The 27632-nt window shown below is 32.4% G+C and overlaps 3 protein-coding genes across 3 annotated transcripts; 1 reads left to right on the top strand and 2 right to left on the bottom strand.

Annotated features, from left to right (window-relative positions):
• Positions 1–322: 322 nt before the first annotated feature.
• On the bottom strand, positions 323–5030 carry LOC130800492 (dolichyl-diphosphooligosaccharide--protein glycosyltransferase subunit DAD1). Its single transcript, XM_057664060.1, has 5 exons — positions 4791–5030; positions 4671–4718; positions 2336–2423; positions 2203–2246; positions 323–784 (listed from the first exon to the last, which is right to left on the bottom strand). Exons 1-5 carry the CDS (start codon positions 4872–4874, stop codon positions 701–703), a joined length of 348 nt encoding a protein of 115 aa, XP_057520043.1. The 5' UTR covers positions 4875–5030; the 3' UTR covers positions 323–700.
• A 1363-nt stretch (positions 5031–6393) lies between these two features.
• On the bottom strand, positions 6394–13657 carry LOC130800491 (probable sucrose-phosphatase 2). The gene is made up of 9 exons (XM_057664059.1): positions 13422–13657; positions 13105–13180; positions 12708–13007; positions 12193–12294; positions 11660–11854; positions 11285–11575; positions 9409–9595; positions 7007–7053; positions 6394–6773 (listed from the first exon to the last, which is right to left on the bottom strand). The coding sequence occupies exons 2-9, from the start codon at positions 13162–13164 to the stop codon at positions 6678–6680; spliced, it is 1278 nt and encodes a 425-aa protein (XP_057520042.1). The 5' UTR covers positions 13165–13180; positions 13422–13657; the 3' UTR covers positions 6394–6677.
• Positions 13658–15370: 1713 nt separating this feature from the next.
• Positions 15371–19464, top strand: LOC130800489 (arginine-specific demethylase JMJ22). Its single transcript, XM_057664058.1, has 2 exons — positions 15371–16800; positions 18478–19464. The coding sequence occupies exons 1-2, from the start codon at positions 15524–15526 to the stop codon at positions 18707–18709; spliced, it is 1509 nt and encodes a 502-aa protein (XP_057520041.1). The 5' UTR covers positions 15371–15523; the 3' UTR covers positions 18710–19464.
• The last annotated feature ends 8168 nt before the right edge of the window (positions 19465–27632 follow it).

The raw sequence follows: 27632 nt of genomic DNA, 5'->3' as shown, positions 1-27632 counted from the left end.
AATTTTCAAATATAACCAACTCAAAATATATAACCAATTTTTTAAAACCAGAGTATTATGCTTGTTGTTGGGGTGTTTGGTACTTAGCTTCTACATTGGCTTATTGGTTAGCTTTTAGCTTTTGGGTTGTTTGGTTAGCTTGTTAGTTGGTCAAACAACTTAAAAATAGTGTTTGGTAAATGACTTTTAAGCCAGCTGAAAAACTAGCTTTTACACCAAAATAAAAAAGCTACCCCAGTTAGTTTTTTGTTGGCTTTTAACTTGTTGATTATTTTTTCTCTAATAAACAACCAACAGACAATAATTAAATTTTCCAAACATCTCTACAAACAACTGGCTTTTTCAGCTAACTTAAAAGACAATAAAAACAACTAACATTTTCACCTGATCAAACAAACCAACTATAATAACTAACAGCCAACAACCAACAACCAAACACTCTTTGTAAATATCATGTTTTTAGAAGCAAAACAATTGACAAAGAAATTTGCACATCCTGGAAATAAGAGTTTTAAGATTTAAACTTGGATCAGCAGATCTGTCTATTTGCAAAATCATCCTTTCGTCCATAAGAAGTCTATGAAAAGCTTCTTAAAAGGAAACAAGGAAAAAGCCTAAAACTGATACTATGTTGTATACTCATAAAGCACACAAGGTAAAACTCCATAAATTTATCAAAAATACTCCAACCATATCGTCCTTATCCCAGGAAGTTCATTATAACCAAATGGAGAACTAGATTGCAAAGAACAAAATCTGCGAAAGCCCGCTCCGGTGGCAAATCCTGTCATGACATTGAGAAAACATAAGACAGTTGTCGAAGGTCAGCAGAAATCAAATACAACAGTTAACATGGCATCTTTTTTGGAAGATAATCTTTCATGACAAGGAATACGTTTTTGAATAGTGTTCCTAATACGCAGGTAAAGAGGTCACAATTAAGATTTTCCAATATTTGTTTTAGTTTTACCAAGGACTAGTTTGACATAAAAATGTACAAGCTAGTTAATACACATCAGAGAAACTCCTGAGAATCTGGGATTTCATTTGAAACATTTTACCACTTTCTGATTTCACCCAAAATAAGATAGAATTTGATCGAATTTTGCCACAAATTTAATCATAATTGATTGAAAATTGCCCCAATTTGAAGGGGTTTGGGTCTTTGAATGAGGAGGGGAAGTGAGGAGAAGAGGTGGGAGTGTTGCAGGGAAAGGAGAAGGAAATGATGGCATAGGGAAAGGGAAGGGTGGTGGGTGGCACCAGTATGGTGGATCGGTGGGTGAATGAGTTAAATTGTCCTTCAAATTAAATTTTACTTCAAATCCAGCAATATTCTCATATTTTACAGACACAGTAAGAGAAGATTGACCATCCCACCTAAAAAGTTGATGGAACTTTGTGAGAGTTAAAAGACAATTTTTCCAAATCTTATAGACATTTCATTACCACTGAAATGACATAGCACATTTCATCAAAATTAACACAAAAACTCATTCTCAGTACCCTATTTAGTACCATAAAACAAAAGGGGCGTAAAGATCATCAACCTTCAGACTAGCCAACCTTTCCAGATCCTAAAGTTTCTACAGCAAGTGCCAAGTAGCACATGTACATCTTTCATTAATCAGCATAATGCTTCCCAAATATCTCTTCACAACCTTAGCCAATGTAGCACTGGAATTTCAGAAGAGCAACAACAGGGGATATATATGATTATTATATTCAGTGCATTAAACACTGTCAACCTATATTCTGATTCAGTTTAAATATCTCCAAAAGATAATTAAAGCCAGCACTTCCCAATTTCAACTATTACTATCTATTCTCAAAAAAATATGGTAACGTAGATCTCCAATTAAACTATTGTTCAATTGTGATTTTCCTTCACCTCCACCACCCCATGCCCATGGAAATAAATGGATTGCAAACTCTAGCTAAAGTATTGTTTCGATTAGTTTAGCGATGCATCATTCTGACCTCAGATGCAACTCAAAACTTCAAACACAATGCACCAGTGAGGGTAGAAAAACTAACTAAATGACCAAGACAAACCACAACTATCATAAAAAGAATTGTGAATAAACCACCCAATAACTAGCCTTTTAAAAAAGGAAAAAAATAAAGGGTTTTGTAACCTTAAATCCTTAAAAATATATCATGTCAAAATGAGAATTTTACACACAAAACAAGACATTGTACCTTAAATTCCTTGTTCTCCTTGTTCACCTGAATTCGAAGGCATACTACAGCCAAAGAAAATTGATTCATTACAACACCAAAGATTAAAAAGAAATAAGAAAAAAAACTTTAATGGATGACAAATTAAACATACCAGCAAGAACAGCTGTACCCACACAAGAAAGTACACCGGACAGAAAGGAGTTAAAAGGAAATGATCCAACTATCGCCATGTAAGCAACCTGTTTGAAAGCCAAATTTGAGGATGCCACACAAGTCAATCAAAAATTGCCGCCACATAAAGGATGCAGATTTTAGTCAATAGTGTGGGAGGAGACAACTACCACAACAGAAGATGAAATTGCGAAGCTACATTTTCGAATGCTATAATCATGCAGAACAACTATTTTTAAATTCAAGAGACATAACTTAAAATACTGAATTATGAAAGATTGCTATCAAAGCACCAGTTACTCTGTGAGGGCCCTAAACCTCAATCTGAATATTAGTTGATCAGATATGAGATAAACAAGAAAAGAACCAAGCACATAAATTCTACATAACCATACTACAACAATGACAAAGCCTTAATTCAAGAGATGAGGATCATCTACATGAATTCATGAACTATAAATCAGTTCCAAGTTGTCCACGAGTTATCCATCTTCATTCATTCTAATCATCTACCATCTAAGGTGAAAGTTTGGGTTATGGTTCAGTTTTTTCAAAACCAAGACAAACAAAGTCTTTGGTTTTTTCAATTTTTAAGGCCAAATTAAATCATAAACAGGGATGGTCACAAGACCCTGTTGGACCTGCCCTTAGACCAAACTCTATTTTTAGAGTTCGGATCCAATTGTGTGAGAACAAATGACCCAACTCATGATTAATTTGGACTCATTGTAGACCTTTGTTTGGATCCATTCAAGAGTTTATACTCAACTTTTAACCTATAAACCCATTTCAAACCTAATTAGACCTAAAAAATGACAAAAGGTCTAATTAGGTCTGAAATGGTTTGTTAAATGTATAAAAACTCCTAAGATGATCTCCCTCCTTGTCCCTTCCCATTGCTTCCCATAATCCCACATATACATTTCACCAATCCACACTGCATCCCTCAAGTACATCACCATTAAACATAACAAGAAGATGAAAGGGAAGTGGAAACAAATCACCAAACAAAGAGAAAAATGAGAGGAACTGAGTCAGCTCTTTACTTTTTTTCTCACGACAAAAGAGCAAAACATTAAACCCCATAAAATGGAAGGTCAAGCAAGGGGATGAAAGAACAACACAACAACAATGTCAGAACTTTAATCCTAAAAGATTGGGGTCAAAATCAGAAAACAAAAAAAAAGAGCAGTTTAAAATTAGAAAAGAAAAGGAACTGTAGAGGAAACCCAATGAACATATGCCACATGAAAGTTTTTAGCTTTTTAACAAGTCAAAAGGCAGCATCCAATGACAAGTCAAAGCAAATATAAGATAGAACTGAATAGAGACGGATAATGTGGCTAGAACTATTCTTGTTTTCCAAGACAAAGATATTCTACGCATTCGGGAAAAATCTCACATTAAAATACCTACAACACATTTGAAGCAACAATATCCCAGGTATAATCAACTCAAACTATCCTTAACAACCCCTATGTAAGTATCAAATAGATGAGCCTAACTTATCATGGACTGAAATTGGAATGGTGTGCTTAGTCGAAATGCTGAACCAACAGAAAACTTTGGTATGAGTTGCAGTCCTTCCATCTATCACTTGGCTATTCAACTGCAAACATATTGATATACTACAACCAACGATAACCAACTCCAGCAAGGCTTCCACAAGTTGTATATTCTACTATATCACATCTCATCCAAATGAAATGATATCTCACCCCATTCACTTTGCCACAGTAAGATATCAGAGTAATTCTACATAAATAAATGTATTCATCAGAGTAATTTTACAAAAATAGATGTATTCAACAGATATCAAACCTCTCCAAGTGATCCCAAATCAAAATAGTTCTAAATACTGTTCACGCTACATTTTCATAGATTTAATTTAATATGGGACATCAAATACTAATGTTCTTAGAAGCGTATGATAGATTGTACCACGTAGACCCTCCACACATACAATACCTCAAAACGGTAATATAAAGATACAGGTATCAGTCTCATTCTAGTATTCTACAAGAATTTAAAACATTATTAAAACCACAACTTCCAGTCTATCCTTTACAAAGTTAAAATAATCACAACTAAGCAAATTTCCATCTTTAAAGCACATGATATAAAGAACAATTGACGATCGAGTAATAATTCAAACAACCGCATCAAATTACATGTCCGTCAGACCGTCACTGCTAACTCAAAATCATTCGGTAATGCATTGGGTCAAACGATTAAACTCTAAAACCCTAATTGATAATTTTTTGAAAAAAAACAAGTAGATCGAATCCATAAAAGAAGATCTAAAAGAGAAGTACCTGAATGAGAGCAGTGGAAACCGCGAAAATTACATAGAGATCGATGATCTGTAAAAAGAATTAGAATTGGAAATCGAAAAAGCAATAGAAAAAGAGAAAGAAATGAGAAAGACTTGATACCTTAAGATTGGTAGGGGTGGCAGCATAAGCAGAACGAAGAGAATGGAACAATGCTTGAGCATCCTTGCTACTTGATTTCGCCATTGACGTCTGTATTTCACCAATTCAATTCTCTCTTTCTCTCTCTCTTGATTCGCCTGTGCTCAAACTCCAAGTTGGGTCTACTACTGTCGGTTTTAAGTAATTCAACAATATCAACCAAATTCAATTACTTTTACTAACTTGATCAAAATAGACTCCATTCTGAATTTCTGATATTTACAACTTTTTAATCAAACTTAACTTGATCCGATTTTAATACAAATTCAAAATTATGATCTAAATTCAAAATCCAATTTTAAATCGCACCGAAACACGTGACTTAAAATCAACCCGATGACTCCAATAAACACCTCTACATGTACCGACTATATAAATATATGATGTGATATGGTAATACAATATTTTTATTATATAAATTAGTGTTAAAATCATATTAATACAAACATTTTGCAATATTTTTATTCAAATTAGTGTTAAAATTTTATTAATACACGGTGTTCTTTATTTCCTGTCCTATTAGAATAAGAATAACATTTATTATTAAAAGCTTTCACATATATTTACATAATGCTATAATTTTAATGGGACAGATGAATATAATAATAGCATTTTTGTTTTAATATGAAGTTTAAATTTAAATTTAAGGGAAATTCCACATGGTAGCATTAAACTTTCATGAAACGTCAATGACAGTACTTTTGTAAGATTTTTCCACATGGCATCCAGTTTTTGCCTTATCTAACTGCCGTAGTATTTTCCGTTAAATTCTTGTCAATTTTCGTTGAATTCACCATTTTGATGTTTTCACCCTTATTAAGTGTTGGCTATTTGTATAATTTGTCCTAAACATTTGATAACGTTGATGAAATAAGCGGTGAATTAAACGTCAAAATGGTAAAGTAAACATTTGAGAGCATAAAAATGGTTTATGGAAAATTATAAAGATAACAACCAATACTTAATAAGGGTAGAAATGTCAAAATGGTGAATTTAACGGAAATTGACAAGAATTTAACGGAAAATGTTACGGCAGTTAGATAAGGCATAAATTGAATGCTACCATATGAAAAAATCTTACAAAAATGCTACCACTGGTGTTTCATGAAAGTTCGATGCTACCATTTGGAATTTCCCTAAATTCAATTTAGATAATTTGTACCACTGGTGTTTCATGAAAGTTCGATGTTACCATTTGGAATTTCCCAAAATTCAATTTAGATAATTTGTCGTATATTAAATTTGATATGATTTAAAATCTAAATAGATAGATTAATGAACATATAACTTTCTTAACACTTTAGTTGGTTTCACATGATCATTTCCATGTGTGCGTAATTAAAAATAAATAAGAAATTGATTTTTGAAAAATTAACATTTAACAAATCAAAAATCAATTATGTAAAGTCAAAAGTAAAATCCAAGGCAAACTGGTCAACTCAGGTCATAGCCGTTAAAATCTAACAACTACACCTTTTGATTTACAATAGACATAGACTAATAGTTATAACTCATAAAAAACAAACTTTAAGGTTATATTTTCCTAAAGACTCAAACTTCAAAATTGTTTTTTTAACAAATGATTCAAACAATAAATATTTAAATGACACATCAAAGTTTGGAATATGATAATACAAAATACAATAGAGCGTAACATGTGTCAGTATCGTCAATCGTGAACATATTACAATACTTATTTCGTATTATGAAGAAAATTACAGTCATCCATTATAAGCTAAAACAGCATGAGAATCACTATGAAGCAAATGCAAAAACGTTTTACAAAAGAATACACCCAAGACCCAACCAGTTCAAAGGAAAGTCACATTGATCAATGAAGGGAACAACCTATAACATCCATGAGTTATTATCCTTGGCAGCAAACCCATCTAACCACGTTTGATGCACATGCTCCCATAATAGGTCGACTAAGGAGTCGGCAACCTGCAACACAAACCAATCGAATTCAAGAACTCACACAGACGACAAAGTAATGATCATCATCATCGTATTTAGTGTATCCCGTCAATAGGAACTATGATCAGAGTCTGGGACTCTGGGGAGGGAAGGAAGGCGGCAACTCATGCCCATAAAGGAGGATGCGGCCAAAGAGTCACTCAGCTCGACAAGGTGATGAATAATGATATAGAAGAAGTATATTAAAGCCTTGCACTTGCCTTGGATCTCAACAGAGTTGTAACAACACCACATTGACACTCTTCACCTGAATGCAAAAACAAAACTTCAGTAACTGAAGCAAATCATTCAGCTTTTTCATAGGTTTGATTGTTCTAATGAAGAATAAGATAAGCTTTTGTAAATACAGTTCGAGCACAGCTAGAATTATCCTTGATCTAGGTCTCATTATACTTATAAAACAAAAAATCTCCAACATATCTAACAATAAGCTGTAAACATGATAATTCCACTTCTAAACTCGAAGACTATAAGTGCGAAGAATGGTACGAAGGAAGAGAGTAATATCCAGAATCCAATAACTATATGATCTGATCATCAGATTATCAAACTTAGGATTTGTTTTGCTCGACTAATGAAAACTTAAGTACTAGATATTTGAGTGAGTATGACAGAAATTGAACAGTCCATTTGATAAGGCATGAAGCGCAAGCATCTTAAGTTCAACAGGATGGATTGAGAATTGGAACTCGTTAATCATAATTCATAACTATTCAGTATAAGTGCAATTCTCAAACATCTTCCGAATCTATACACCGGCAACCCATGAGTTTGTTATGCAAACTTCAATTAATCACAAACAAACAAAAAAGATACGGAATTGACAGTTAGTATCGACACTCAATTTGACAAAAACTCTCAACCACCTCTAATAATTCGTCTATACCAACTAGATTGTTAATTATATTTGTTATGTCTGCACATAGCTCACAAGGGTCTGAATGATTTCTTCTCATAAAACACAACTTTGACTCAATAATCTAATTTTTTCATGATATTTTTATATTTTAAATGACATTGACCCTAATTATATTAATCTACACCTAGTATAAAATAAGACTCTTGTACAAGTAATATTTCTAAATACACCCAAGACTTCTAACGTAATTAAAACTATATACTATTTAAATGACAAACTAATTCAAAGCAATTAGAACTAGCACAAAAAAACCCACTAGGATAAACCCACTTGCTACACTAAGACTCCTAGACTAGTTATGTCTTCCAAGACTAGCTTAGAAGTGAGTAATTAAAAAAAAACAATAAATCCAAGCAATTGGAACTAGCACACGATAAGTAAAAACCCATTTGGATAAGCCCCCTTGCTACACTAAGCCTCCTAGACTGATTAAAATGTATTGAAAGACTAGCTTCGCAACCAGTCCCGAACTAGGTGATGAGTCGTTGCTAAGTTCTGTTTCTACTCACTGCTACACTGCTCGCTAGCGACAACCAACAAGTTATTTCCTTTGAACCAACAATTTTTTGCCTTTAAACCGACGAGTTTTTGCCTTTAAGCCGAGGAGTCATCTGTAGCTTCTGCCTGGCTGATGGACAACCTTTCAAGGGAACCTGTGCTAGACACCAGTTCTCAATTCTTTTAGAATACGTTGATGAGTCGTTAAAATGGCAACGAGTCATTGTCCTTTGCTTGGTACACTTCTTCCCTCGCATGCACTCTTTCCCTACATACCCTGAAAGTCCATCTTCTTGACTCCCAAAATCAACCATGTCTACAAGATATAGAGAATATCTAGATCATTCAATTTCACCCCTTACCATGCATAATCGCATTTGGCCCAGAATCCAAACATAAAACTATACAAACTGACCGAGATCACCTAACCCACATCAGATTCTCACCAAGTTGTTCGGAACTCTACTTTTTCCACATGCAAACATATAAGTAGTACAAGAAAACAACAATTCCAAAGCCTTAATCCCAATAGTATAAGCTTGGCTCATGAACCAAAACAGCAATGTGAGAGATTGCCGCTAACAATGATTATTTACTAGAATACATTTCAAAATTTCCTTCAATGTCCAAGTCATTCAATTACAATTGGCAAACATGTTTGGTTGGATAGGGTTCATGGTTTGGACTTGAGCATGGTAATAAAGTTGTCGAAAACCCTCAACCCAAACCAAAACATTTACTAACCCGGTTAGAAAATGCAACTCCAACAAAGCCAATCTTCTTACATGTAATAGGTTAGTGGTTACCCTTTTAAACCCATTTAATATATTTACACAAGTTGATGTATATAGTGTACATATATATTCAGACAATCAAATTATTCCTAAAGAATTCTGATGTACTTAAGAATTTCAGTTTCACACATATAGGTTATTCAGGTTGACTCATTTGAGTATAGGGCTGAAAAGTAAAAATATGCTATTCTTGGGTTAGATTCAGGTTTAGGCATTATAACAGGGACTTGTGCAGATATAATTAATACATGTTACTCATAAAAGAATGCAACGAAATAGCTAGGGTAGAGATGATTCAATTTATCACAAACTTATAAAGATCTTATCAGTTCAAAGAAGAAAAAATGCGTGTGAAAACAAAAATTTATATTATTGAAGAGAAAGGTCTTACCAGTTGATTCCCACTTATCAAACCTCACCAGCCATGCATCACTACTTATCCTTGTTGGCAATAGACGATCAATCCATACTCGGTACTTTGCCCCGTGACGATCTCCATAGCAATTTCTGAGTTTATCTATACTGTCATGAAGGGAGAGCTCCTCACCAGATGGATGGATGAAAACTCCTGAAGGATGCTACAGAGGAATCAAAGCAGAACACAAGACATGTTAGAAAGTTACTTTATACAACCTGCTTAAAAGAAAGGGTATATCAAATATTCAAGAGATAAATAGACACTAAAGAGAGACAACTGTAACAGAGAAGGTGAATGTATACAGTAGGTTGCCAAAAAAACTTTCTTAATAAATGTGCCAAACAACATAGGAATGCTACTAATTTTTTACATAAGACACCAAATGTATACTCTTCGAATGACAGATATGCAATAGTCGATTGGCACCGAAAAAGACAGCATTTTGAAACACAAAATAGTGATTTTCATGTTTAAAGGAATATTACTGACACGAGGATATAATTGAATCAATAAACACTGATATAGTCTTGTTAAAAATATTGTTCAACACTATCTTCTTTGCCTCATTTAATGTACAAGAAATATGTTCAACATTTTTATGTCATACGATGGAACTGTCTTCTGCTGCTTCTTTAAATTAATTACATTGGTACATACTTGAAACAGAAAACCAAAAGCCAAACCACCTCACAGAATAACATTCAGGCAAAAAAAAATGCACAACTAATTCCATTCTCAACTCTCAAGTAATCAAAGGCGAAATTTCACATCTCATCATCCACTATCACACAGCATATACAAAAATTGTGTACATAACATTGCCACCTAGATCAATCAACTTCAAGTTGAATGTCAAAAGATCAAAAACAAAATTCGAAAAATACCCCATAAGCACTCCAATTCAATTTTGTACTATAAATTAATAAGCTCTAACGTTGGAAAGAATGGAAGTACAAAGTTGTCATTGGAGAGACATTGCAGTGAGGAAAAGTGATAAAAAAAACTCTTGTAGCTCATTTTGAAACACACACCTATCCTATGAGGGAATTAAACACAAAAGATGTAAGAGTTGAGAGGTGAGAATATCCTTTGAGAAAAACCCACCCAAAACAATTGAAGATGTTGCATTGATGGTTTCTAGTATTTACAATATTGAAAAGCTTTGTAATCTCACAATAATCTGTGCACAAACTCATGACTTTCAAAGCATATTTTCCCTCGCTAAAACCCTAGCAGTTGTGGCTATCAACACTCAATAAATGCTTCTTGTTAATGGTTGAAAAGAATTAATGATATCTATATGCCATTGAATAAACCCGGTTTGCTAAAACGGGAACAGAGGTCAAAATGCTCGAACAAGAAAGAGGAGTACTCGACGAGCATAAATAAAGCAGAAACAAGCAAGCATCTACTAGTTCAAGCAAGAGCAATGGTTGATCAAGCGACAAGTTCTAGCACACACAGTAGCTTCCTGGATGGTCTGCTCATTCGAGCACTAGAGCTCGCTTTAGGCAGTGCCTGGCTAACTTAACTGTTCCTCCGAGCCAAAGCGCTCTATCTTTCAAGCACTCCTCATTCCTCGTATAGAAAACCTTCATCCATATGATGCTTCCACAAAACACAAGCTCCCAACTACACTACTCAATGCATCCCTAACAACACTGCTTTCTTTACAACACCACATATTATATCACAAGTACACAACAATCACGATCATCAATAGGAGTGGTTTGTTAAGACACCATTCTCAACAAAAGCATAAAGAAAACAGAAAAACATATGCCATTAAAACACAGCAATAAAACACAGACATTTAATCAGAGTAAAGAAAAAATGAGTTATAACATACACAAACCGATTTGAGGCTTGCATAGTATGACTCAGAGTTTTCAACTTCACCACGTCTCCATCTCTCATAAAACAAGTAAAATTTGACAATTTCATGGCCAGGGTTCACATTCTCTAGCTGACACTCGGTAAAATCCATAGCATCCCTGGGCGAGATGCTGGGACCAAGGTTAAAGTGACCTATAGCTTGTATTATACCAGCTGCACATCTTTCAGTTGAATGGATAATCTTGGGGTTCCCTTTTGCATTCTGTGCATGCCATTGCAGCAATTCTTCTTGAGCGTTGCTAACCTGCGTACATTCACTACAGATCAAGTCACCACATCTGTCTTTCACAAACAGAAACTGTGACAGAAAAGTAATCTAAAAATCAACCATGACACCATGAACTTCTGAAATGCTGAAGAGCTCAGCATCATTTCCAGAATCACCACACACAAGGGTATTAATGGGCAGTTTTCCCTCAGACTTGAACTTCTTAAGCAAATATGCAAGGGCCTGTCCTTTCCCAGCACCTTGTGGCAATATATCCAAGTCAATTCCTCCACTGTAAATTATCTTCACATCCAACTGAAAGATAATTAAAGCCACAAATTCCAGTACAAAGTTAGCATCAAACTTCAAAAACACAGCAAAGCTGCATCTTATTAGCTACAACACCCCCCCCCCCCCCCCCCCCCTTCAAAAAAAAATGTTGTGTGATTGACCTTCGAATATATGTAGCTTCATATAAAGAAGAAGTGTACATGATTTACTAATGTGTTTTTTCTATCGTGCATTATAATCCAAACCAAAGAACTATAAGAACTTAGCTCCATCGAGCATGGACACGACACAACCTGTCCCTTTATTTAAGAAAAATAAAATAATTGAGCTTTATCTTGCTTAGCAAAAGTACAAACAATTACCCCGCGCTTTTCCAATCTTTCATAAAGACCCTTCATCACTTGTTGCGCTTTCTCCTTGTTGATATAAAAGCTAATTTTATGTGCGCGTTGCTCTGTCTCAGACTGCAAAGAAATTAAGATCTCAGAAATCCAAAAATGTAAAAACATATAACCATTAGGCTACAATTGTACATAAGAGTAATTTTCCAATTTAATTAGGCTGATTTTCCTACAGGTTTCACTAATACAAAATGTCAGTGAAGATCATCCCTTCAAAGATTGCTTAAAAAGGCATTATTCTGCTGTCTGCACACAAAACACAAACTACCTAAGACACCCAAACCAAACCACACATAGATGAGAACACGAGATACTACTTCCATACGAAAAACTCAAAGTAAACATCGTTCTTCAACGACAAGCATTTCGAATTTTAAAATGAAGAAAGAAAATAGGTTGAATTTGCCTCCTCCAAATAAACAAATAAATTCACCAAGCTTAAAAATTAGTGAAAAATAAAGAGCAACAGAAAATACCTGAGGCTTAAGCTCAGAGAACTTGCTAGCCTCTTCAATAACAACATTCCTATCCCATTTCTGATTCAACAATTCGACCCAACCATGATCAGGAACCATAGATTTACCATAAGTAATCTCAGTACCCACTGACATAATAGTAATATCTGGAGTCAACATTGGTTTTTCTTTCCTCAATTCCTTGTAAAGGGTTGGTGATCTGCCAGTTGAAAACACCAGCAATGAATCATGCCTATAACTAGATTCCCACAAAGCATTGAATCTCAAAAGAGAAATATTTTCCGGATCATGATGATCAACCTAACACACAGTAATCATATCATTTTCAGTATAATAATAAGTGCATAGCTTTCACTAATTATTAAATGGATGAGATTCAAGTGAATAACCACTTTACCATTGTATGATCAAGATCTGAAACAATCATTAGACGTGCAGGAGAGCTGAGACGATCCATTATGCAACAAATTCTCCTAATCATGAAACAAATTAATTAACGAGATATAAAATTATCAAAATCAATCAATATGAAACTTAATTATCCATCAAGAATAGAAAAATACTCCTATCATGAACAAAATAATCAATCAAACACATAGTTCCAAATCAAATCAATTGAAACGAAATGAACAAAACTATCAAATCAAATTATGTCACTAAGCAACAAAATAGAACCCTAGAAATCAGGAAGATTTGAAAGAAAAAATCAAATACCTAAAACGAAAATACAAAGCGAAATGATCAAAAGCAAGGAGCAATTCCGCTTATCGATCGTTCCTCAAACCCATGAATTCCAGGAACAAATGATATATGTGGCTATGTAATATCGAAAAGCGTGAATGAAGATGATAAATTGGGAGAATAACGGATGTATATTTGGCGGTTCTTTTGTTTTTGGCTGACAGAAAAAATGTGTGGTCCCATTTTATTCTTTCTTTCTCATTTAATTTGCATCTCCGTTTGTGAAGACGTAGTTGTGTATATATACTTCTATTACTTTCCTCTCCGGTAATTCTTAAATGAGACGGTCTTACTGTGAGATCATTTCTATTAGGCTGATTCAATATATATTTTTTTGTCTTAAAATGATCACTTATAACGTAAAAATGATCACTTATAATTTTAATATAATTACTTTTTATAGTTTTAAAATAATAAGTTATAACTTTAAAACGATTACTTATGATCTTAAAGTAATCAATTGAAGAAATGAACTATTATATAAATCTGTCACGGTGAAACAATTTCATACAAAACGAGCTGTTTCCTCTCACATTTTGTTTCAAATTCAAATTTTTCGTTTTTTGATTTTGCTACATATTTTCATTTGTCATAGTTTATATGCTTTTGAATTTTGTTCCACACAATTAATTTATCATTTTATTTTATCTACATATTTTTCTTATTTTCGTAATGAAGTATTTTCTTTGTTGCTTAAATTGGTCATAAATTGTACTTGTATTTGGTGAAGGTAGTAATACACATTGTAATCATATTTGTGTTAACTTGTTTGCCAATAACAATTTAATAAATCAACTGTAGTAATCGATGAAATTTCAAGAGTCGGGTCTTGCCTCAGTAGATACAGGCATCATATTCTCCAGGTGAGACATGAGTTCGTTTCTAGGCTCTTTTCCTTAATTTATCATGTACCAAATAATAAAATAAAGATAAAAATCAATGCAATATCATAAGGACGCAAGAAAAAAAAATATTTCCTGTTCGGTAATACTCTTACATTATGGTTATTGACATAATGATATTATTTATCTTTTTAATTTAATTTATATAATGCGGCTAATGATAATCAAATGATATTTTTATTTGAATTGTTTAATCGTAAACTTTTATAATATTTGTATTTTATGATTTTTTTATTATACTTAATTGAATCTTTTCCCAAAATATTGTAATTTTTAAAAATAATTCTCACTTTACATCAAAGGGAAAAATAATTCCCTATTTCCTGTCCACATAGGACTGGTGAGAGAATTTTTTTTTTGCCTTTCTTTTGCTAGAACACCGCCACTTAAAATAGCGGTTTTGGTGTAACATCTAATATAAAACGCTACCTCACTTGGCGTTTTATTTAAAACAGTACTTTTAAAAAAAATTACAATATTACTAAACCGCCATCTAAGGTGGCGGTTTTAGTTGGTTATGAAAACACCAAACCGCCATCTCAAATGACGGTTTACTTTAGTATAATTATTTTTGCTTCGTGTAATAATTTTGAGATTTACCTCATCTCAAAATACAAAGTTAAATTGGTGCGTAGGTATTATTCTTTCATAGAAGTTTCTTTGCTTGAGTGTTTAGTACTTAAGTTGCTATGCCGAGAGGTTGTGAGATCAAAATGTATGCCCTTACATTTTCAGCATTTTTGTTGCTTTTTGTAAATTATAAAATAAAGCAAACCACTATCTAAGATAGCGGTTTGGTAAAATTATCAAATCGCCATCTACGATGACGGTTTGCTTTTTTTTGAAAAATCTGTCTGATGTAGACGGTAAATATGAAATTATTTTTCACTTTAACGTAAAGTGAGAATTATTTTCCTAAATTATTGGGAAAAGAATCTACTTAATTTAATATATAATGAATTAAAATACTAAATTAAATTGCGTAATGAGTCGAACATAAGAAGTATAATATACCAGATTAACTAGGTCATTTTTGGACTTAGACTTTTTTTGATGAGCTAAATTGTTGAAAGACACCTGAACCCAGGGTTCAAATTGTGAGGTTGCCGCAATTTCATTCTTGTAGTTTGTAAGAAAGTTTCAAACTAGGTTAATCATTGAGCATAATCTAGTATGCGAAGCTGTAAGAGATTGATGTTCAAACAATTTAAACAGAAGAGGAAGAAGAAGAAGCAAAACAAGAACAGAATTCAAACAATTTCTAACCAAATTGGCTGTTTTTTTCCGATCGAAGATGAACAAGGACAAGATGGGTTTAACCTAAGATCTTCTGTTCCTTCAATAAACCATGGGGTTCAACCAATGGGAAATTTTCTTCTAAGCTTAACTTCCCAGAATTCCAGAGACATTGGCTTAGGTAATTTCAAAACTCTTAGTGATGAACTTGTTCTTGAAATTCTAGGTCTTTTAGATGCAAAAAACCTAGGTATTCTATCTACTGTTAGCAAATCTTTATATGTATTTTGTACCCATGAGCCTGTTTGGAGGAATTTGGTCTTAGAAACCCTTAATGGTGGGTTTTTGTATCATGGGTCATGGAGAAAAACTTATATTGCTGCTCATTTTCCATGCTTTAATGTTTTGAAAATCGGGTCTCATAATTTGGCAATTAGGGATTTTTACTCTGATTATCTGTTTCAAAGCTGGTTGTGTGCTAATCTTGAGATGAAACCTGAATGGTTACAAAGGGATAATATACCTAGAAGGAGGGGCATTTCAGTTGAGGATTTCATTTCCAATTTTGAGGAACCAAATAAGCCAGTATTGCTGGAAGGTTGTTTGGATAATTGGGTTGCCAAAGATAAATGGGATAAAGATTATTTGATAAAAACTTGTGGGGATGTTAAGTTTTCAGTTGGTCCAGTTGAAATGAAGCTTGAGGATTACTTTAGGTATTCTGACCTTACTAGGGAAGAGAGACCCTTGTATTTGTTTGATCCTAAGTTTGCAGAAAAAGTTCCGACGTTGGGTGATGAGTATGAAGTTCCAGTATACTTTAGGGAGGATTTGTTTTCAGTTTTGGGTGAAGAGAGGCCTGATTATAGGTGGGTAATAATCGGTCCGGCTGGGTCTGGTTCTTCATTTCACATTGATCCTAATTCTACATCAGCTTGGAATGCTGTGATTAAGGGTTCCAAGAAGTGGGTCTTGTTCCCTCCTGAAGTTGTACCTCCGGGTGTCCATCCTAGCCCTGACGGCGCAGAAGTAGCATGTCCGGTTTCAATAGTTGAGTGGTTTATGAATTTTTATGAAGCTACGAAAGATTGGAAGAAAAGACCATTTGAGTGTGTTTGCAAAGCTGGTGATGTTGTTTTTGTTCCGAATGGGTGGTGGCATTTGGTTATCAACTTAGAAGAATCTATAGCTATCACACAAAATTATGTTAGCAGGTATCTTTCGAAAATCCTTCATACTAATTACTATGCAAATCTTAGTATATTACGACCAGGCAAGTCAGGACCTTAGTGCAAAATATCGGGTGCATCACCGCATTGTAAAGGTTTTTGAAGTTACTGCGACTGCAGTATAGGCCTCGAATACTGCAAACTACCTGCATTGGCAGCGAAAGTGATTAGGTGATAATTACTGCAATAATGATTGCATCTGAGATTTTGCACTATGGTCAAGACTCTCAAAATAAATGGCATAAACAAACAACCGTGGAGGGACTTTTTCCCCTTCTACTTTTTTGTTTGCGGGGAAGTAGGGCGAGTTTGCTACCAGATCATTTTGAATCATTGGTATCTAATTGTGAGCTTTTGCTTTTTGTTTTTCAAGTTACAGAATCTAAGATCATATATAGATGATTGTAATTGTCTTCTGTTAGAATTGCTACTTATGGTTTTAAAAGAGCTTTGTGACAGATTGTAATCTCATAGGTGGTCTTAGTATCTTATGGCAACAGCCAAAGTAGAGTCATTTGTTATTCTCTAATTATACTAGTTGTAAATTAGTAATTTGGTAATAGTGATATCCAGGTAAAACTTTGGCCTTAGCTATCACACTGTTGCCCTAAATAGTTACACATTGTATAATTGTATCACTGAACTTTGTAAATCATTGTCTTGAATTCCCATTTTTCTCAGAAAGTTGTATTCGGGAATGGAGGGTGTCAAAGGAATTAAGTTTTAGATTGACTAGCACTGAATTGTATTCATCAAATCCTCAAATTATCAACACTATAGGGTGACAAAATGTTGTAGATGCTTAGTGACCAGTGTAACATGATTCGTTAGCTAATTCGCTTTTTGAATTTGCGATTCACTCAAATTTGTCCAAGAATAATCCAAAACCGACCTAATTCACTTTTGTCGATTTGTAATTCACGAGGAGATTAATAAATCATGTGACACTGCTAGAGACAATTGGAGTGACTTGGCTGATTGATGTGTTTAACAATATTTGGATGACAAACAAGATGCCCAATGACCGGAGAAGAAGTACTTTATTGCCTATTAAGAACAAAAGAGATAATAGTTTATTAGAGTTATCTTAAAATTTTAGTATTATTAGGATAATAATTGCACGGTATATTGCTGTGATAGTAGTTTATTAGAGTTTAATTTGATTCTTATTTCGTGCATTTTGAGTTACGCGTAAAGTTGGCCTTTAAATTTGCTAAAATTGTCTTTCTTCAGGATGCTAGGTATTATATAAACCCATTCAAAGCATGACTAATAATCAGATTTTAAGATTGATATGATTTTATCGTAAGAGCTATCTTTGAACTTTTGTTCAAGAGAGTTTAAGAGCTCGATTGTGTGTGATCAAGTCGGGTAGTAAGTAGAGGTTTTCATTCGGGTCATGGTTGATTCGGGTTAAGTGTTTCGGGTCGGTTTGAAATCGAGTTTTTGTCCGTATAACTTTTAGCATAAATGTAAATCTTTTTGAAGTCGGGTCAAATCAGGTTCGGTTACAAGTTCAGGTAAATTTTGGGTTATCGGGTGTAGTAAGACAAGTAGTCAATGCTGCAGAGCTTGAGTTACGCAATTAGATAACAAACCATATCTAAAACAAATACCGCTTGCAAGTAGCATATTATGTGATATTTTCCCTGCTTGTTCCAGGAGGAATTTGCTGAACGTGTTGGAGTTCCTCGAGAAGCCAAATGCAAGTGAACTCGTATCTGGAACAAAGGATCGCGTGAATCTGCACAAGAAGTTCAAAAAGGCAATCGAGGCTGCTTTTCCCGGGACTATAGACCAGCTAGTAACAAAAGCTCAAGAACAGAAGAAAAAAAGCTCGTTTTGGGAAACTGTAACGGATTCAAATGCCGGAGCTTTCAAGTTCTCGTCCTGAGACTATTACCGTCCCTTATCAGGTTATGAACTGCATTTCTTCAGTCGCACACATTTTTGCCAGTGGTGAGAATGCTTTTTCGTTTATTATCGCCATTTATAGGCTTTTTGTTTATCCATTTTTTCGTAGGCTTTTTGTTCATCCATTTGTTTGTTAACCCAATTACGGGACCCCTTTTGTTTTCAACATCGATTCATTTCAATCGAAATGTTTTTTGCTTGATCGAAGTCTAAGACTTCGTCGATGTTAGACTTATCTATCTTTTCTTTTTCCTTGCAACCACCTTTCATTTGAGTACCAAAGTTTAGAAGGGTTCTTCAAGCTCGGCATCATTTCGAATTTCGATTGTTAGAGTTCTTCTGGCGGATTTGGATAAACTATTTTCATTTGATCGATACAATGTTTCATGTTTTTTAACCGTTAATTTGATTATTGATATTACATGGTGATAGTAAGAATTAGTTTTAGCGTTTTTCTAAATGTATGTTATTTGTGCGGTAATGAAGCCCTTATCTTCAAATTTATTTATTTCTTCGTAATTTTTCAATGCTACCTAATATTACATTTTTAAGTGGTAAGGGATGCTAATAGATTTTTTGGAGAAAAACAATTGCTCCCTCATATGCTCTCAATTGTCCTATTTCTCATTTTATATTATTGATCAGTTACTTTTAATTTATATTTTATTGTTAATCTACTCTATATGTCTTAAATTTATACCACCCATTTGTGATTTTGGTAATGCTCACTAATATACGTTTGTATTTTGTTTTTAATTTATAAAAGAAAAATAGTTGTGTGATATCTTGTTTGATTTATTATAATGTATATTTTATTAATTATCAAGTTTCTATAGTTTTTAGTTATGGATAATTAGAGTTATTAAGATTGATGTTGTGCATTAGCAAACATGAAAAGTATAAATGTAGTTAAAATTTTGAGATAGAGGAAGTATGAGTTAAAATAATTTTTAGTTAGTATAATTAGAAATATTAAGGATTAAATTTGTGCAGCCAAAAAAAATAATTAAAGTTGTGCATCGACAAATATGAAAAAGATAAATGTAGTTAAAATTTTAGGAAGAGATCGTATAAGTTAAAATATAATCAAGTGAATATTATTTAATTATATAAATTATTAAAAACATTAAGAGTTGATTCAATACATTAAGAAGTGTACAAGGATAATCTTTGATCCAATTTCGGATGATGCTAAGAATTGATGCACACTGATCTTTGTTGGTGAATTGGACTACCAGGCTTCACGCAATCCAAACCTGTGTTCCTTCTTTGTTGTCCTCTTCAATTTTAAGTGGTCCTCTTCAATTTTTAATATCAAAAACATCCAATGTTACACATGAGTCTACTATTTTAAATCTTCTTATTATTTTTTTAATATTTATGCCCAAATTAAATAGGACACTACTATTTTAAATGGTCCTAGTATTTTTTAATATTTATGCCTAAATTAAATGGAACAACTAAATTGAATTGGAGAGAATATTTGTTACTAATTGTTGTTAATTTTTAGTTGTTAAATGTTAACGCCATTGGTGGGGTGGTCATTGGTGACGTCCCTTTACTAATCTTATTCTTGTCCAAATGTGCTTCATATTTATTTTTGCATATAATGCTGACGCTATTATGTTTACTTTTTATATTCTATATATTATTTTTAAATATTTCTCTACTTTAACACATTATGTATTATTTTTAGTGTTAAAATCAAATTATACTAAATGACTGAACGGGGGAATACATTTTTAGAAAATAAATAGAATATAAAAGAGGAGAAATAAAGAGAGTAAAGATGCCAAAAAATGGAAGAAAATGGAAAGAAGAGAGAATAACTTCATTAAATTTTATATACAAAACAAAGTCTTCCAACAATGAGAAAATTTAAAAGGATACACTAATTTCCCCTCCCACTCCTTTGCCTCTCCTCCACTCCCCTTTCTTTTCTTCCCAAAAACTTGTCAAAACATACACTTAATAACCCTCCAAATTTAAGGCAGGCAATGGACATGAAACCTTTCTTACAGAGCGAGTTTAAGTCCGATGGAGATTATCAAAAAATTGCCTTGCTATCTTTTGAAAGACCTCGAAAATGTATGTTGGGTTCAAACGAGAGAAACAGAAGCCACATATGACCCATTAGAAAACTTCAAGCTCTTCAAACATGCAGAAGTCAAGCCAGACTTAACCACAGCTGCTGGCATACCACTCGTATACGAATAAGTATATACAAGTTTTGTCGTTGTTGGAATTTTTACCGACTGCTTCAACGTTCAATGCCATGGAGTTAGGGTCTGTGACAAAGCTGCATTGAATCAGACAAGTCATTCAATACTTCAATGCAACATTTTCTACCTTCTAAATACTTCAATGCAATATTTTCAGTGCCAGAGTTGGCAAATTCGTACGAGAAAGGAGTCGAACCATTATACGTGTCACCCATAAATAACTTGTGGAACCTGAAATTAAATTCAAGACACAGTAAGCTGTAGAAGTATTTTAAAAGAACAAAATTGTGCTTGCAATGATATAAATTAGTTTTCTATTCTTTAATAACTATAGTGGATCTTAGGAAGAAATCTTGCATCTACAAAAGTGGCCTTAGCACGTTTACCTATTCTTAGGGCGTATTTGACCCATGGCCCCATCAACATCATATCTCTCATTGTAACTAGAGTTGGCCAAGACTTACTAGACTAACATACATAAATCTTATTAATCAAATTGGATCTGCGTTTTTCCACATGGGATAATGATAGCACAAACAACATAATTGAATGACCATTAATTATACATGGAAAATGGCATTTTCGACAAGCTTATGAAGAGAAAAATGACATAATCAGGAGCAAAACAATCAAATAACCTTCAGTTGGGCATAACTTATAGTTTTGTATAAAAAAATCTAATTCTATACCTGTCCAGAGGTGTATTAGCCTGCTTGTTGGTTTTCTAGTGGGATAAACCTCATCTAGATGCTTGTCAATGTATCTTGTATTCTTTGAGGCTTGGATCTTAGTAGTTGCAGCATCCACATCAAGATTTCTAGAATAAGGCATCACAATCTCAGTGTTAAATATTGGCAACAATGATGATCACAGTTGGCAAGTAAAGGAAACAAAATAATAGATTCAATATGCAAGTAATACAAGAGAAAATCCTAGGCAGATGAGTCATACTCTATGCGGGCAGCAGAATCTTGTACAGCCCCCCATGCAGTTCTTCTATTCAATTGCTCTCCCTGTTAGAAAGAAAGAAACAACAATGATAGTGAATGTCTAAACTTACAAACAATGAAGTGATTAGTTCAAACTAACAGTACAAAATTTGTTTCCAAATTAAGAAATACATCCCATCATATCTTCAAGAAACTTACAAACAATGAAGGTAACATGTCTAAAAAAAGCTATGGAATTGAAATTCAGATACTTCTGTTTTTTATCTTTCCATTTGAAATTTGGAAAAAAATATTAACTCAAATAATAATTACACATCAAAATTACAATCAATCAATAAAATATACTAATACTAAAATAAACTAATGAAGAAACAACTTGACACACGTGTCACACTGTCATGAAAAATTTATCTTGTCTTTTTTCTATCACTGATTGATATTTGACTTGATATTTAAGGAAACAATTCACTCCTTAAAATATGTAATATTGTTGATGGACTATAACTATTTATGATGATGATCATCATCATCCTATCCAGTATATCTCTCTCATAGAAAATTAAGGCCAAGGTCTGGGGAGAGAAAGACGGCGGCAACTCACACCCATAAAGAAGAGCGCGACCAAAGAAGTCCCCTGGCTCGAGGAAGATAAAGAGACGTAATTACACGTGAAAGATAACTTAAAGGCCTATAAAAATAAGAACCACTACAAAAGAAAACAAAGCGCTAATAGAAAGGAAACTTTAAAAGCAGGAGGTTAAGGACACTAAAAAAGTTAAACTAAGAGGATATCAGTAATCTAAAATATGGATATGGCGTCTCCAAATACTTCTATCTCTAGTCAGGTCCGCAGAGAGGTTTAACTCATGCAAGTATACTCTTATTTGCTCACCCCAAGTTCTCCTGGGTCTTCCTCGACTCTTACCCTCTACTATAATGCTTTCTACCCTCCTCAGCGGTGCGTCGAAAGTTTTTCTCTGCACATAGCCAAACCACCTCAATCTATTTTCACTCATTATTCCAGATATAGGGGCTACCCCTAATTTGTCCCTAAACTCTTGGTTTCTAATTCGATCCATCAAAGTATGCCCACACATCCACCTCAGCATACGCATTTCTGTAACTTTCATTTTATGTCCGAAAATTTTTTTTACGGGCCAACATTCGGTCCCATATAGCAGAGCAGGTCTGATTGTCACCCGGTAGAATTTTCCTTTTAACTTACTCGGGAATTTCCTATCACATAGCACTGCGGTAGCTGCTCGCCACTTGAGCTAACCCGCTTATATACGATGATTTACATCTCCGTCAATCTCCCCATCCCTTTGAATGATCGATCTCAAATACTTGTACTTGGTTGTACTCTTAACAACTATTTCATCTATGGACACCTCTGGTTTACCTACCGGTGATGTCCCACTAAAGTCATAGCACAAATACTCGGTCTTCGTACGGCTAATGCGCAATTCTTTACCTTTTAAAGCTTCCCTCCACTCATCCAATTTGTTGCTAACCTCCTCTCTAGTTTCTGCTACCAACAATATGTCGTCCGGGAATATCATGCACCGTACCGTCTCTCAAATAGATTTAGAAATCTCTTCCATTATGACAGTAAAAATGAAAGGGCTTAGAGCCGATCCCTGATGTAGTCCCACTTTAACAGGAAAAGGCTCTGTTATCCCCACCGGTGTTTGAATGATAGTCGAAACTCTGTCATACATATCCCGTATGGCCTCAATGTACACTGAAGAAATACCTCTAGCCTTGAGGCTATCCCAGATGACACGTCGTGGTATGCTATCATACACTTTCTCCAAGTCAATGAACACCATGTGCAGATCTTTCTTTCGCTCCCTATATTTCTCCATCAGTCTCCTCAAAACATGAATTGCCTCGATGGTTGAACTTCCTGGCATAAAACCGAATGGGTTCTCTCTAATCTCCGTTTTCTGTCTAATTCTCCCCTCTATCACTCTTTCCCACAATTTCATTGTGTGGCTTAGAAGTTTAATACCTCTGTAGTTGCCGCATACTTGCCGCATACTATTTATGATGATCTATTGAAATACTATATTTCCTTATATAAATCAAAAAAAGAATATACATTTAAATTTTTATTTTAACTTAGATAATGAAATATTATCGCATAATAAATAAGCAAACTAATTTGACTATTTTTTTCAACTAAAATTTTCCTCCTATCTATCATGGTTGAAGACTTTTAAATTTTATTTGTCTTAATTATCAATAATTACTATGAGTATATGTTTTAGTATTATTGTATAATAAATTATTTATTCTCTTTGATAGTGATAATATCATAACAAATACAAAGATTTATAATTAAGTCTATGTTGTAAATGAATTAATTTTACAAAATAATATCACTATTTATATCAGTAAATATTTATAGCATTCGTGTTTTACATAGAAGTCTATCTAGTAGTGGATACTAATAGAATGTAGAAAAATAACAAATGATGGCCTTTTAGAGTCTTATCAAATGTTTAATTTAACAAGGCTATAATTCATTGCGTGACAATCTTTTTAAATTTAGAGTTAAATTAGGTAAATATTTAAAATATTTTATTACATTAATTTTTTATACCTAAAATAAGAATCTTGAAAAAATTAATTGTTTCATAAAACATTTTATACATAAGAAATTACTTATAAAAATATATTGATTTAAATAATTAGATATTGTTTGAATTAGACTAATATGATAACCAAAAAATAGCTTGAGTTTACTCATAAGCTCAATGCATCCATAACATAGTTAGTTTATTATTTTTATTGAATGCTAGAATACCATCAAAATATGTTTTAGCATAACTTTGAAGCTAAATTAGATGAATATTTTAGTAAGTAAATTGTGTTGTTATCCGAAGTAATTATGTTATTAAAATGTGTAGTATTTATATATGTATTTTGTTAATAAAAGAATATCTTTTTCTTGTGTTATTGTTTGAAAATTTTATTTATAGATATCTTCATAGTAAACTTCGTGTATTGCACAATCTTCTAAACTTATTAGATACTATAATATGTAAAAATTAAAGATTTTATTGATTAAAGTATAAGTGTAATCTATCATAATCTATCATTGAAGATGTATAAGTTAATTACATAAAATTAAGTATAGTAAATTAGATTGAAAATTAAAATTAAGTTAATTTCAATAGATTATAGTACAAGTGGAATACAATTCTTGTATTTCATTATTTACTAAAAATAAAATATTTCAAATAAGAAGAATATTTTAAATTTACAAATAGAGAATATGAGAAGAACAACAGAGAACATAGAAAGAGGGAGTATTAACTTTTCATAATTTTTTTTATAATTTTTAATTATATATAACAATTTATATTATAAGACATTTTCATTCTTTATTAAAACCTTTTAATACCAAAAAACAAACAAGCCCTATATATATCTTCATTTGCAATCCACACAAATAATATCTTCTTTATGATCATCCATTGGTTAATTGCAATATACTACCTTAAGAAAAGAGTTAACATCCTCAATAAAGAAAAATAAATGGGAAAACTGAAAGCCCCTTAATTGTGGTTAACGAAAGCACTTAAGAGAGGAGTTACAATTCAATATTGAAGAAAAAATAAATGAAGAATTTAAAGTAGCGTATATTTAACTACCGGGTAATCTACTCATTATTATATTTAATATATTTCATCGGTTATTATCTATTTAGAATATTGTCTTATTGCACAAGTTTTAAGAAATGTCACTTTAAGTTCATAATGTCAATCAATCAATAATCAATAATTAATAAAATATATTAATAAAGAAACCACTTGGGACACTTGTTACGTTCTTACTAACATTTTTTCCATCTTTTTTTTATAGTTGACATGAAAATTTTTGATGATAAACTTGATATTTAAGGAAATAAATAACTCATTAAAAAATATAATATTTTTTGATCGACTATAAATATATTTTCTTATATAAATCTATAATTTTTTTTATTCTAAATCTTAAATAAAATTAAAGTTAGCTTCATCAAGAAGTGGCCAACCATAAAAAGACAAAATAAGATAATTTAATTTTCTATTTTTATATGCATAAATTTTAAGCTAAAAATTTATATTATATTTTATATTCAATTTATGTATGTTATTATTCTTTAAAACATATTTTATAATTATACATGATTAAAATCTACAAATTAAATTAAAATATTATATATTGATGGAAAATCTAAAATCTTTCAATATGGGATCATAGAAAAAAGAATAACTTTTCTTATAAAATACAAAGTATTCTATTATCCTAATTGTATATATGTTTTAATATAATTGTATATAAATTATTTCTTCGCTTTGTCAATTATATAATTATAACAAATACAAAGATTTAATGATTAAGTTTATGTTTAAATGAAATAATTTATAAATTAATATTAATATATTCATATAAGTAAGAATAATTTGCGAATTACAGTTTTAAAGTTTAGCACTTGTGCGAATTACAGTCTCAATGTTTTTTTTTTGCAAATTACAGCCACTAAAGTATCAAAGTTTGCAACTTCAAGCCAAAACACAGAATTCCGACCATTTTGTGTGGTCGGAAATTCAGGTTAAGTGGTCAGAGTTCTGTATGTTTGGCTGAACTTGTAAACTTTGATACTTTAATGGTTGTAATTCGCAAAAAATAAACATTGAGGCTGTAATTGGTAAAAGTGCTAAATTTAAAGGTTGTAAATCGCAATTTATTCTATAAGTAAATATTTATTATATCCATATTTTACGTAGAAATTTATCTATTACCTAATAATAGTAGGTAAAAGCTTAGGTTATATTCTAAACTCTAATAAATTAGATCTTTTACTCCTCTCATTTTGCATCTATTTTACTTAATTAAGGAGTAATTTACGACATTATCCCACCACAATGCTAAACAATTTGCCACCCGATCAAAACCCTTTAATATAGTTATTCGTCGTGGTATTCTATCACTCAGTTATATTATTTCTTTCTCACATAATAATACAAAATGTGTGTGGATCCCAACATAAAATCAAAAAAATCAAACTATTTATAAGATATATTATTATTTCCACAAGACAATAATAATCTATAATCTATCTATATACATCCAAACAAAACACTGTTACCTTATCCACTTTTAATTTAATTGCTTAGTGTCACATTGTCATTAAAAATTTTTGCTCTATTAAATGATATTATCAATGAACGTAGAATTCACTAGAAAAAAAAAGAATATATATAATACATGTATAAAAACTACAATTTTTTACATCAATAAATTTATTTTAGAGAGTAACAATTTACTTGTCAAATATATTTTAATAAATTTTGAAAAGAACTCAAAAAAATTATTAAAATTGTAAATTACAAAGATACTATAGAGTGAGAGACACACAAGACAAGAAAGTGAGGGTATTTGGCAAAATAACTTAATTGACAATTTTAGATCATTTTGATACAAATAAATAGAGTTAGGTGGTCAAATCAACCAATGCTAATATTTGGTAAACTAGCTAGTTGAAACAACTTATTATTACCAATAAACTGATTTTTAACAAGCTGCTCATAGCAGAGCTTCAAAATCAACTGATAAAACCAATTAATAAAATTAGTTGGTCAAATCAACCACTATAATCAGCTATTAGCTACCAGCCATATGTTAAACACCCCTACAATTTTATATATATATAAAAAAAGAAGTGCATTGGTAATCA

This window comes from Amaranthus tricolor, chromosome 14, assembly GCF_026212465.1.
Source record: "Amaranthus tricolor cultivar Red isolate AtriRed21 chromosome 14, ASM2621246v1, whole genome shotgun sequence".
Classification (NCBI taxonomy): domain Eukaryota; kingdom Viridiplantae; phylum Streptophyta; class Magnoliopsida; order Caryophyllales; family Amaranthaceae; genus Amaranthus; species Amaranthus tricolor.
The sequence above is the reverse complement of the archived record's forward strand: the minus strand, read 5'-3'. Positions and strand labels throughout refer to the sequence as shown.